This window comes from Enoplosus armatus, chromosome 16, assembly GCF_043641665.1.
Source record: "Enoplosus armatus isolate fEnoArm2 chromosome 16, fEnoArm2.hap1, whole genome shotgun sequence".
Taxonomy (NCBI): domain Eukaryota; kingdom Metazoa; phylum Chordata; class Actinopteri; order Centrarchiformes; family Enoplosidae; genus Enoplosus; species Enoplosus armatus.
In genome coordinates, this window is record NC_092195.1 from 7,291,798 (window position 1) to 7,304,327 (window position 12,530).

The 12,530-nt window shown below is 42.3% G+C and overlaps 1 protein-coding gene across 1 annotated transcript in view; it reads right to left on the reverse strand.

The window, feature by feature from the left end:
- Positions 1-12,530, reverse strand: part of adgrb2 (adhesion G protein-coupled receptor B2) — a 136,615-nt gene that overhangs the window by 99,252 nt on the left and 24,833 nt on the right. The window contains exons 2-3 of the mRNA XM_070921286.1: positions 4,276-4,359; positions 2,281-2,469 (exon numbers count right to left, since the gene is read on the reverse strand). Coding sequence (XP_070777387.1) covers positions 2,281-2,469; positions 4,276-4,359 — 273 coding nt within the window. The remainder of the gene's footprint in view (positions 1-2,280; positions 2,470-4,275; positions 4,360-12,530) is intronic.

Below are 12,530 nucleotides of genomic sequence, written 5' to 3' on the forward strand. Positions count from 1 at the left end.
TAGCAGTCAAGGGACGATGCAGGCTTTTTTGATATGTTCCTTAGACAGTCAGTCCCCCAATTGCTGCAGGGGCCAGGACATCACCGATCACCCCCTTTTGTCATGTTCTGGTGCAGAAAGCTAGTGGAGTAGTCGATCTGATATCATATCTGGCTTAGACTTCATTCTCTTGATTCTGCTGCACAGCCAGCAGGATTGATATTCCAAAAAGTCTCTCTTGTTATAGTGGAGCACCAAAAAAGATCCATTGTGTCCTTTTTTTGTGTACTCCTGTTTGATAGTGATCAAGCTAAACACTGTAGCTAGTTTTAGCATTGCTCATGTTGGTAAGAACACCAGTTATGAGATTGTTCATGTCCTTTTCAAAGCCCCACCCCAAATGCAATTTCTCAGGTGACAGGGAGATCTCGCCTGATGCAAATTTTGACAAGAATGCACCAGGTTTACATCAGGAAAAATATCCAAGACAAGATTTTCCACAACTTCCATGGTGATGGTCCATCTGGATATTGCATCCTCCTGTCCAGCTACAAGAGCCATGTAAGTGGACAGGGAACACATTGTGAAGCTAGCAGATACCTTGACTGTCTCCGTTCTGGTGAAGGCTATAATGCCAGAGCCTTAATCTTAAAGGAGTACTGCATCGATTTAGCATTGGACTCCTGTAACATTGTTGGACTCATGGAAAGTTAAAAGAAAAGTATTAAATTAATGCAGCAGAACCAGGGATATTGTCTTTTGTAATCCATGCATCTTTCTTAATTGTTAAAAACTGGCACCTACATTACCCATAATACAACTAAAGTGGCAAGATACAGACAACGGGCACAAGACACTAGTTTGCTACACGACTGGACGATGTATCCACTGTGGGTTTACCGAGCCGCACTGCATTTTTCTCATCTTCTGGTTGGAGACTGAGCATTAGTTGTGGATTAGGGGAGGGACAGAGGCCAGGCAGGAGGGAACCAATGCCATACAGGATATCACTTCAACTGCAATCAGGGCAATCAAACAAGAGCAGGACAGGCAGTACTTCACAATTTCAGCTAGTAAAGACCTACACCAGCAATCAAACCAGAGCAGAACTCACATTATTCAGGCTGAGCGGTACACAAGTTCCCTCAGTGACTCAGTCTGGCTTGATTGTGTTGTGTGTTGCTGAGGAAAAAGGGATGAGGGTGCTCTTCATTTTGCTCCTGCCTTATAGTAGCAAGCAGGTAGGGTTGAATACACTCACCCTGATTGGCAGAGCACATATGCATGTGAAAATTGCATTTGATTGGTTAAATATATATTGGAGCTGCCTTTGCTTCTTGAATGAAAGTCGAAGCAAAAGCGTAGTTGTAGTTATCATATTGAATATTTTTCTATGTTTGTCACTGTAATGCGAACACAGATTGAATTTACATTCAGTAATTTCTGGCATTGTATAGGCGATTATCTTATGTTTCATTGTAAATTCAAACATCTTCAGGAGTTTGTCTGCTAATACTGTTCTGTAAGATTCATTTTCAGATTTTCTACACTGCAGTATCTGTATAGACATATGTAGACATTAATATATATATATATAGAAATGAAATGAGAACAATGCTGAAAGAAAAGTGCAAGAGCAGAGGAGAGCTAAAGATAGAGAAGCCAGGAAGTATGAACTTCTGAGCCGTGGCAAGTCTAATAGACTTGCTGACATCGAGGCCAGGTATCATGTCTGTCTCTCTGTGTCTCTCTCTCTCTTTCTCTCTCTCTCAGCTGGCCAGTCGCGTGAATTGAAGTGACAAAATGACATTCTCGTTCTGTAAGTCGATGTGTGTGATTGTGTGTGTGTGCATACCGCCTACCTTCCTCAAAAGTGACAAGAGTTTCACACTGTCATTATTTTCTTCGGTTTTACAGCTTTCTTAACACATTGTAAATAGACAAGTAAATGCTCCGTGGGTGAGTGAGGCGCTAAGCAGAAAGCAAATTTTACATTTACAAAACGAAACACAATAAAAAACTGGTGGCTACAGTGTATTCACAAACTGCAAACAATGTATATAACAATGATTCGGTCATCATTTTGCAAACCTTGTTCAATTATTTGCTCGACTTTTTTTAATCGCCACTTGGGGTCACACAGGCCGGGGGCATATCCCAGCATGCATCGTGGGGATCACAGATTTTGAAAGTCATAGCATGTTAATAAGTACACAAAGATTGAACCCTCATCATTCTTGCTGTGAAAAAACAGTATGGACCAGTCAGTGCCACTGAATTCAGCCAATGGAGACTTCGTACCTGAGCCTGTGACCCCAGGTTCGCCTGGACAGGAAGCGGTGTTGTTGCACATGCGCGTTTCCCGGAGGGCACCGCTGCACAGTGTCCCATAGGGAGAAGAAACACATGATCGCGTCCTGACCTGCCAGCCCTGCCCACATGTGAGAGAACACACACTCCACTGGGACCACTCCTCTGCCGCAGGGTCACCTGAAGAGCAAGGCAAAGATGGGCAGAGAGAGGTTAATCTTAATGATTCCCAGTTTCATGGTGCTAATGTTTCTACAAGTCAGATGGAAAAGAAAAGGTCAAGAGGAAAGGCATTATTAGTTGTAAAATGATCACAGCTTCTTCACAGCAATCTTCCCCGAACTGAAAGCATCAAGACATGTTGGCTCTATTGATTCCTGTTAGCAATGCTCAGCTTTTCTTTGCTCTTTATTTACTGAAATAAAATCTAAATTCCCTTGGACGACTGTGACACCATTGCAGTATTACCACAATGAAAAAAGACAAACACAATCGTAATGTATACAATTGTCAGGAGAAAAGCCTGGGACTATCTGACAGATGATGAAAGAGCTTTGTGGTTACATTAACCAAACAGACTTTCTGTAGTTACAGGACCATTTTTCTCTTTTCCCCCCCACTGGATGAGAGACATTTAGAAGTTGAGAGAGCCCAAGATCATCATTTGTTGGATATACGAGGGCCTTGCTTATATTGTTCTATGGTAGATTTTCATGGTGTATCATCAATACCAAATATATGGTAATCCTGCACACTATGAAAGTATGGGCCATATGTGCATATTTGCATATGTCATTAATAATGTGAATAAACTTCAACTGAATATTAATTAGAACATGATCCTGTTAGAGAGACGTGTTTTAAGGTGATATTAATATGGATTTATGGTAACACACATGATCTCACAGCTTTAAGCCAAAAAGGATCACTTAAGATGTTAATATGGTGGTACATACAGCACATCTGTGTGTGTGTGTGTGTGTGTGTGTGTCTTCTATGAGTTTCTAAGCACCCATAGATTGGGTGTGAAGACATGCTTGTGGGTGATTTTGAGTTCTCCAGGCAGCTGTGGAGGGCGCCCCATTGTTGCCTCTGAGTTATGCCCCTTGAAAGCTCAAAACTACGAGCTAAGTCATTCCGCTTCTCTCTCTTTCTAAATTGTTTATGAGCGCCGTGTCCTTTGATGGAGGCGTCATCACATGGCAAAGAAGGAAATCAAATTAATTGCATGTCCGTTAATCGCATTACATCTTCATTAACATGCTGTGAGTCAGGGCTTAAGCTCATCACACATGCCTGGAGGAATGGAAGAATGGGGAGAAGCAAGAAGGGGGAGAACAAGAGGAGAAGGACGAGAAAGAGCCAGGGGTTTCCCTCACGGTAGGGACTTCCTCCTCCACACAGTGGTAGCTGTGAATGTGGAAAAGTGTGTGTGTGTATGCACATGTGCAGAAGCTCAAATTAATCTATGACTTATTCTAGTGTGGGTGAAGCAGCCAACATGTAATGTCATGTATGTATGAGGCAGGTTCCTCTGCATATGACATTCTTAATATGTTTAATGCATCATGTGATGAATAATTCTATCGTATTAATTATGTAAGTCAACACACACACACACACACTCAAAAGCACACATTCACATGTTCATACGTGGCTATGGTCAACTATGGCAGCTGCCCCAGGGTTCAAACATCCTTTAAAAGGTAAATATATAATATATTTTTATATATATGGAACTCCTAAAATTCACTGACACATACAGCCTGTAAAGGTCAAGTTGTCTACTTTCCTGATTCTGGGCTGTGAACACACACACACACACACACACACACACACACCCACCCACCCACACACACACACACACACACACACACACAATCACCCACCCACCCACACACACACACACACCCACCCACACACACACACCCACCCACACACACCCCCCCCCACACACACACACACACACACACTCACATTACTCACCTGTCTGTGCCTGAAACACACCTGGCTGGTCAGCTGATCGTGGTCTTTGGGTCTTCACCTTCAGATCATCATCATCATATGGGTCTGGAGACAAAAAGAAAGTCTTTCATTTTTTTATTCATACATTGTATAGCTACATATATCTGAAATCCAGTGAGAGGCAAAGTGTGTTAAGATTAAGTAAATACTGACAAATGGATGCCCAGTTTGTTTACTACATGTAATCGTGCCATCGCTGACAGAAAGTTGGTTTTAAAGCTAAAGTAGATAAAATGCTCATCAGCACCCACTGCTGTTTTGTACATTCAGAGAAGTCAAAAGAGGCACGATTTTCAGCACATCTGAAACACGACTCTGGCAAAACAAAAATACAAACGCCTACATTTCCTTGGCTTGCTCCTTGTAGCAGAATATTTAAAGAACACACTGATACATTTCAGCACACATCGTGCAGGAACAGAAAACAGAATGTCAAGTCTGCAATATTATCTCAGAAAATCAGGAGGGAGTCAATTCTGACTGGCTCATTAGCTTAGAGGGACGACGTGAAATGTCAATAAAAATGTTCATATATAATGCAATGGGATAGTATTCACGATTCAGAACAGCTAAGTATGTTAAAAAAAAGCCTGAATCTAAATATATCAGATTTGAATGGAACACTTCATATAAGTTACAAGCTTTTGTGGAAACAGAACGATTGCCCAGAGAGGAAGTATGGAGAAACCATGCAACATATCTAAGTCGGTTTTATCTCGATTGGTGCAAACATACGGAGGCATGAGCACAGACTGTTCTGATCTGTGCAAATGGATTTGTAGCCTAAATTTCAGCAACACAAGGCTTAATCAACTCCCTCGGCAGGGGAAACAATCTTTGATTGAGCAGATATTTTTCCACTCGGGTACTTCTCGCCCATGGGATCTTTTTGCAGTGGTTGCAGTTACGCAGAGAAGCTGAGACATACAGCGCATCTAAGGTACATTATCCACATGGAGTGTGATTGTGTGTGAGTGTGTATTGTGATTGACTCTGAAAGTTCCTCGCATTAGCTTCTATCAAGGAGTTGACCTAAGGAAGAACAAAAACGCACGGCACATCCTCCCCTGCCTCCTATTACACGCACACCCACACACACAAAACATGAATGCCTGGGAAGTGTGTTGAGGCTCTGCCATGGTTGCTCAAACGCTCATGGCCGCCAGCCCTCTAATTTGGTCTTTTACAGAAACAACTCTTTGTCAGGAAAAAAAACAAAACTTCAACTTCATCCTCCAGCTCTCGTTCTTTCACTCATACTGTCTAACTCTCCCTCCCATTCCCTTGTTTTGTATGTTGTTCTCAGCAGGACCACTTGTGCTTAAAGGCCAAAGCACAATACTTTACCACAGGAACAATACAATAATTACGCTTCTGTGCTGTCTAGATGATATCTGCAGCTGGCTACAGCCCTTGGTAAAAGAAATAACATTTAAGTGCGTGTGTGTGGGTTGATAGTTTCATTTAGTTTCGAAACAAACTGAAATTAACAAATCGCTCTGAAAGTATTTCAGAAGACAATAAACAGATTTCAATTTTGCCTCATCGCATCATTGGCTAAAAATATTGTTGCATCTAATGTGACAATCAGATCGAGAGTAGAGACGCATATTGGCATATGCCAACAGCCGCGGGATTTACAAGTTTTCATTAGCCCTACTCAGGTCAGCGCACAGTGCAAACGCCCACCTACTTAGCTGCAGGTTTTACAGTAATATTTTACACATTAAACTTCTGCCAGGATACAGTGCTCCCAGATATTGCAACACTACTCATCATCCTAATCAATCAACACTCATCAGCTGAAAATACAGCAGACAGTGGTCATTTAATTTCAAGTAAACTCAATTTGCTTTAGACAAAATGCTAACAGGTGCCATCTAAGAACATGTGCTGCTAATATTACCCACTGAAGGGAGTTCGGTAGGTTTAAGTTCTGGCTGTCTACTCAAAGGATTCATAAGTAATTCGTGAATAATGAACTGAAACAAAAAGATACCACAAACTTCAACAAGATAACATAAAGTTTCTGAATTTTGCTTTTAAACATTTCAGAAAACGTATTGATTTATTTTGAGAGCGAGTCCCAATCTGGGAGTTTGCGAATCATTTTCTGGCTGAATCCGGCACAAATAAAGCCCAGTGTGTGGGTGTATATTCCACGCTTCCGTGCCTCCGAGACACAGAGGTCAGTGAAGCAGGACAGAGGAGTAATGTCTCACATAAAATGACCAGTGGGGACCACCTTTCTCTCTATCTCTTTATTTCTCTCTCTCTGTCTCTCTGTTACGTCTACAGCACAGGAGAGGATTTAGATAGACACCGGTGTGAAGTCCGGCACAATCGAAAGGAAAGATCAATATGGATAAACCCCTTGAGAGTGCTGACCTTTACAAACCCCACTATATTGTTTAATGTTCTGGACTTCACTTTAATGGATACATCATCACACACTTCATCAAATCGTCTTGCCCTCTCTCATCCTTACTTTTTGCCACCCATTTCAGCTGTTTCTCAATCTCCAGGGGAATCTATTTTCCATCTATAGCTGGCAGTATCATTTCCAATCGAGAGGGTCGATAAACCTATGATTGTTCGGGAGCAGAGGTGGTGATTTTTTTTACTTGTAGTGGAGCTGATGCTTCAGTGTCATCTGACAGAAGTGTCAGTGAAGTGAAAACGTGTATGAGAATCTTCCCCTGACAAATGAAGAGATCACCTGTGTTGCGTTGTAGTCCATGAGAAATATAAAATGATAGGTCATCATCTATGTATTATCGGGATGTGAGGGCATTCAGGCTCTGCTAAAAGCAAACCTTTACACAGTTGATTTAATGAGAACACTTGATGTTGAAAGAACAGAAATAAAACCGTGGAAAGCAGAACTCTCATCCCTGTTCTTGTCAACCTATTTCAGCTGTCTCATTAAGAATACATTAAGATCAATAATCTTGTGATTGGCTTGGTACAAAGAACGAACTTCACATACAGATGTGCAATAACTAGTTAGGAACTTCTGACTTTCACAACTGACATGTGACGAGACTCATGCTGCATTCACATGGATTGAGGCAGACGGTAGACAGCCTCTTCTGGACGACACGGGATAAACAAACAAACAGTCCGACGGAATGGCAGGACGCCAAAATGAAACACGCATGACGATGTGTTGCTATGGTGATATATGTTGATTAATTAATATAAACATAAATATATTAAATACAATTATGTCGTGTCTATTACTTTATGTACTTATTCTAGTAATGCATGTAGCTATAAAACGCAGCTTATTCAAAGGGCAAACTTTATTTGATTTTCTATAAACCTTGTTAAATTCCCTCCAAAAGGTAAAGTAATTCATTCACTTCCAACATGGATAGTGAATTTGATGTGTGTCTCGGTAGGATTTTAAGCTCTATAATTCTGGGTGTTGTTGCACCAAAATGATTAGCTTCTTGCTGTCCAGATCGGCCATGTTTTCTCCTTGTGTGAGAGAGCAACATAACATCTGGTTGTAAACTCTGTCACAAAAGGCGGCAAAAAGCCAGCCTCACCTAATTTTACCGTCCTGCTCTCGTCCACTAAAATGATATCCGGTTTGCCGTCTGCCTGGATCCATGTGAATGCAGCATTACTGTTACGTTGTTTTGTTAGTGTGTTTAGAGATGTTTGTTCAGTTAGAGAGCAAAGGATAAAACAAACTGCTAAATGTAGCTACTGCTCCTTTCGTGTTTTCTGCCAGTCTGGGAGCAGGAGTTAATCTATATGAGAAAGTCTAAGCAAGAGGCTAGTTCAGAGCTGTCAGCACAGCTAATAGTATTGGTGCTGGCTATGGCCTGCGCTCTGTTTGCTAATAAACAGCCAAGCCAGGAAACATCTCATGATAGTGCACATAAAGTGATAATCCGTGACATTTTCATTTAAAGAAATGTCTTTTATCCTATTCCCTCTTGCCAAATGTCATTAAATAAGTGCAACCTGGTGACGCTAGTTCTAAAAATGAAAAATGCAATGTCACAGTGCTGGTGCCATTGTTCAACTGGTTAACATGTGGGGAGTGCAGCGCAGAAGCAGCACAACATTTCCACTGAAGTATTAAGGTTTGCTTGTTATTCGAGGATAACCACTTGATTTGTTTGCCTCGTTGGAGCACAGCTGCTAAGAATAAAGCAATGGTTCTTGACCAGTCTCATCCACCTCTTCGCCATTTTCTCTCTTTCCTCCCGTCAAACAAACAGCTGATAAAGTAGCATGTAGAAGGACAAAGTCCCATTCACAGCCTGCTGAGAGCTATCGGTCAGCAGGCAGAGGTTTTTGTCAGCTTCCTCAACTGAATGCAAAGAGCGGTGGGATAGCCTCAATGAACACACACAAGCATGAAGACACGAGCGCAGCGCATACAACATCTAAATGCAAACATTAGCAGTGACACCAAAGCTCAAATATACCTTGATGTGGCACACACACACACACACATGCTGAGACACACACTTTCACAATAGGAAGTAAATATGGCTGATAAATAAACGTCACGCAGTAAAGCGGTTTCGAGCCCGTACAAAGCAGCAGGCTGGGGAAGGGGATTGGGGCAGAGCCAGTTAGAGCCACAGGCTCCTTTGTCAGACTGAGCCGGGATTTAAGCCTGCTGGGAAGACTGACTGTGTGTGTGTGTGTGGGTACGGGTGTGTGTGTGTGTGTGTGTGTGTGTGTGTGTGTGTGTGTGTGGCAGGGGAGCGCATATGATAATATGGTAAAACAGCCGTGTTAAGTAAATGGCATGCACAAAAACCGAGGCACGGAAATGTTCGCCGTTGACTACTGTCAGCTCTTTCAGTGCAGCGTATATGATTGAATGCACACTCTCATAAACGTGCACAATCACACACACATACACACACACTCCCAAACACACACAGAGCTATTTCTCAGCTGTATATCAAATCTGAGCTTATAGCTCTCTGGTGCTGTCCATTTACTCCAGGGTCCATCTGGGAGAGCCCAAACTGATAGAGGCGCACCATAATGGACTTTTTATAAGCTACTGGACAGACAGACCCACTCCATCTCTCTCTCTCACACACTTCTCTCTCACCTCTTTCTCTCTCAGCAGCAGATATGAAGAGAGAAGTTGAATCAGGTTGGTTCAGGACAGCGTCTGCCTGACTATGGGGGCCTCAAGGTCATTTGTGTGCCTTCAAAATGGATTCAGAATCTAGTTTTCTCAGCACCACAGGCTGACTGGTCTTTCTGTTTCACACCTACACACTCACATATATACACACCGATCAACACAAGCCCTGGCATACTTTCAAACTGCCAAATTGGCTTTGTTTCATTTCACTTTTATTCTCAATATCAAATGGCTCTTTCCCCCCCCGTTTTTCTTTCTTATTACATATTTTTCAAATCTTCGAACTTCCACCCCGCACAGTCATTCAGTCTATCGTTCTGCCCCCCCTATGTTTTCAACGTCAGCCTTTCTTTCTCTTAGTTCCATAACAAGGGTTTTGAGGGATTTACAGTCCAGTGTACCCTGTGCAAAGCTACAGAGCTATCTATTAAGAGCATTCAATGCGGGGATGGACAGAACAATTCATTCAAAGCAGGGAAAGCAAGATGACTGCACTGCATTGGCCTGATCAATTATAGACAATTACATCCGTGGTTTAGTATGTTTGTGCAGGAACCACAGTATAGTGCATTTCCATTTGGCCAGTGAAGCAGTGTTTACAGTCATGGCTAGAAGTATGTTAAATGGGTCGATGTAAGATAAGCTTGAGGCCCTGGTGAACTTGTTGCAAAGCCAATGATGGTCCACTTTGTGTCTGGCACACATTATTCAAAGCTTCCAAGGTTCCCTGGATGAAAATCTTTTTGTCCAGATTAGACGTGTTATTGTCTTTCAATCTGACAGGGAACCATCTTCCACTAATTAAATAATTAAACTCCAGCAGACAAGAAAGTGGCACAAATAGCACATACCATTAAACAAGACTAAGAGACCACAGCCATGCTAGCGGCTTTGTGAGGCTGTTGAATGCTAATGTCAGCACGCTAACATGATCACAATGGCAATGGCCATGTTCACCATCTAAACCAGCAGCTAAAGAAAAAGCCAGTGGACTGCCAAAGTCGGTAGGATTCATACTCATGAATGTCTATACAATATTTAACAGAAATCCAGTAGTTGTTGAGATGTTTCACCACAGGACCAACCGACCGACCAACCAACACTGCCATCCCTTCTAGGGAGTAAAAACAACAGTGATATAATTCAACTTGCTTTTTCCGTGGTTTCTGAAAGGTTCATTAAGCCCAAGGTTGGAAGAATTCTGCCACCCATAGAGAAGCCTGTAATCCTTAACATGAATATCAGACAAAAGAGCTAAATCATGAACTCAGCTGACAGTTCAGTGATCTTTGTCACACGTCATCTCCCTTTTCCCCTCCTTCTCTCCCTCTGATACTGATCTGCCAAAAACATCACCGAAAAATATCTACTAAACCAAACTTGAGGTTTTATGTACATGACACAACCACACGAAGAGATCGATTACTGCTCGCATTTGCCTCTGCAGTGGCCATAGTTGCCATAGCAACACCGTCATGCTGACGCCGTAAAGGCATGGAAGGGACACGGGGGGGCTTGCAGAAGGACGGAGGGAGGGAGGTGGATTATAAATCAGTGTCCACACTCGGCCGCCGGTCCTGCGTCAGACGGGGAGGTGAATGGAGTTGGCAGACGGTTGTTCTCGACTGTTGTGAAGGGCAGCTGCTGAGCTGTTGACTCTTGTACTCCTGTCTTTTTCTTTCTGCCTGTCATTATTCTTTTTTATTTGTTCTGTTGCTTTCATTGTTTCCTTCAGTCAATTATTTCTTGTTTCACTTTTCTTTCATTTTTCTTTCTTTATCTTTTGTTCTTTTATATATCTTATGTTCTTTAATTGTTTTCAGATGTATCTGTCTCGAACACTGGTATAGCAACAAAAATAGTTCTTTCGGCGTGTATTTATTGCCTTTGTGTGAGCGTCGACAGTATCGGCATCTCATGTATGAGCACACATAGTAATGTTGGCCATGTATGTTCATTCATGCGTGATATTGATTCCTCTTTCTGGTAATCAACAATGAAAGCAGTTTGTGCATCCTGCTAATAAGAGAACTGTGTGCAATTTATGACTGCCACGGAAAATCAGCCACATCTGCACTGGAATGCATTCGTGCAAGTGTTGCTTCAAAAACACACACACAAAACTGCATTTGCGTGGGTACTTAGCTCACAGGCCCATGCAACCAAGAGCACACTCTGGCAGGTGTGTTTCATGAATGAGAACAGAGTAGCATGAGGAGAGTCAAGAATAGCCAGACTTTGGTTCTCCACTTGGTAGAGGGGGCAGAAGAAATGATACTCAGACGCTGGCTCTCGCCCTCAACCTCTCCTGAGTATACAAACATTCACACACCACTTACCTCTACTGTGTCAACTACCTTTCATCAGAGGGAAGTGTCAGCGCAGCAGGATACGGGGGGGGCAATCTTGGAGTGGTGCACGCCCATTGCACACGGACATGCACCCCAACACTTGTGCACCCCCCCCCCCCCCCACACACACACACAGAGTCATTCACAGACATGCTTAGTTTGGCTTAGCAGTGTCAAGGTAGCGCTCCAGCAAGATGGGGAGCTGAATCAGTCCCACTTTTTTGTTTTTTTCTTTTAGGTGAGATGGAAGGATGAACCCATGTGAAGAAAAATGGTAAGAGAGCAGAAAATAGAGGTGAAGCCCAAAACAAAAAGTGAGGCGGTGACACAGCCAGGCACTGATAACCCTCCCTTGAATCATCAAAATGAGACGGTGTCCCAGATTTCTACATGGTTTTCCTTTCAACTGCGAACTTGGAGATTGAGTTAAGAGTTGAAAACTGGAAAATACAACACATTTACTGTTGTGGTATATTGATGTTGCTTGTTTTTAGAGTGGATGTTCTCTTTGTCTATGTTTTTCTGTGTTGTATGTACTTCTTTGTGGCTATTATGCTTTGTTACAGTCTACAGCTCCTAATGCACTGTGTACTGTTTAGTTTTAATATCGGCTCAGGTTTATTTTTGAGTCTTCAGTTACAGTATGTTCTGTTCGTTCCAGATGATTTTATACTGTTCTTTAGGTATAGTAGTCCTTCATTTCAGCACTTCTGGCTTCCATAATATGAGACTGT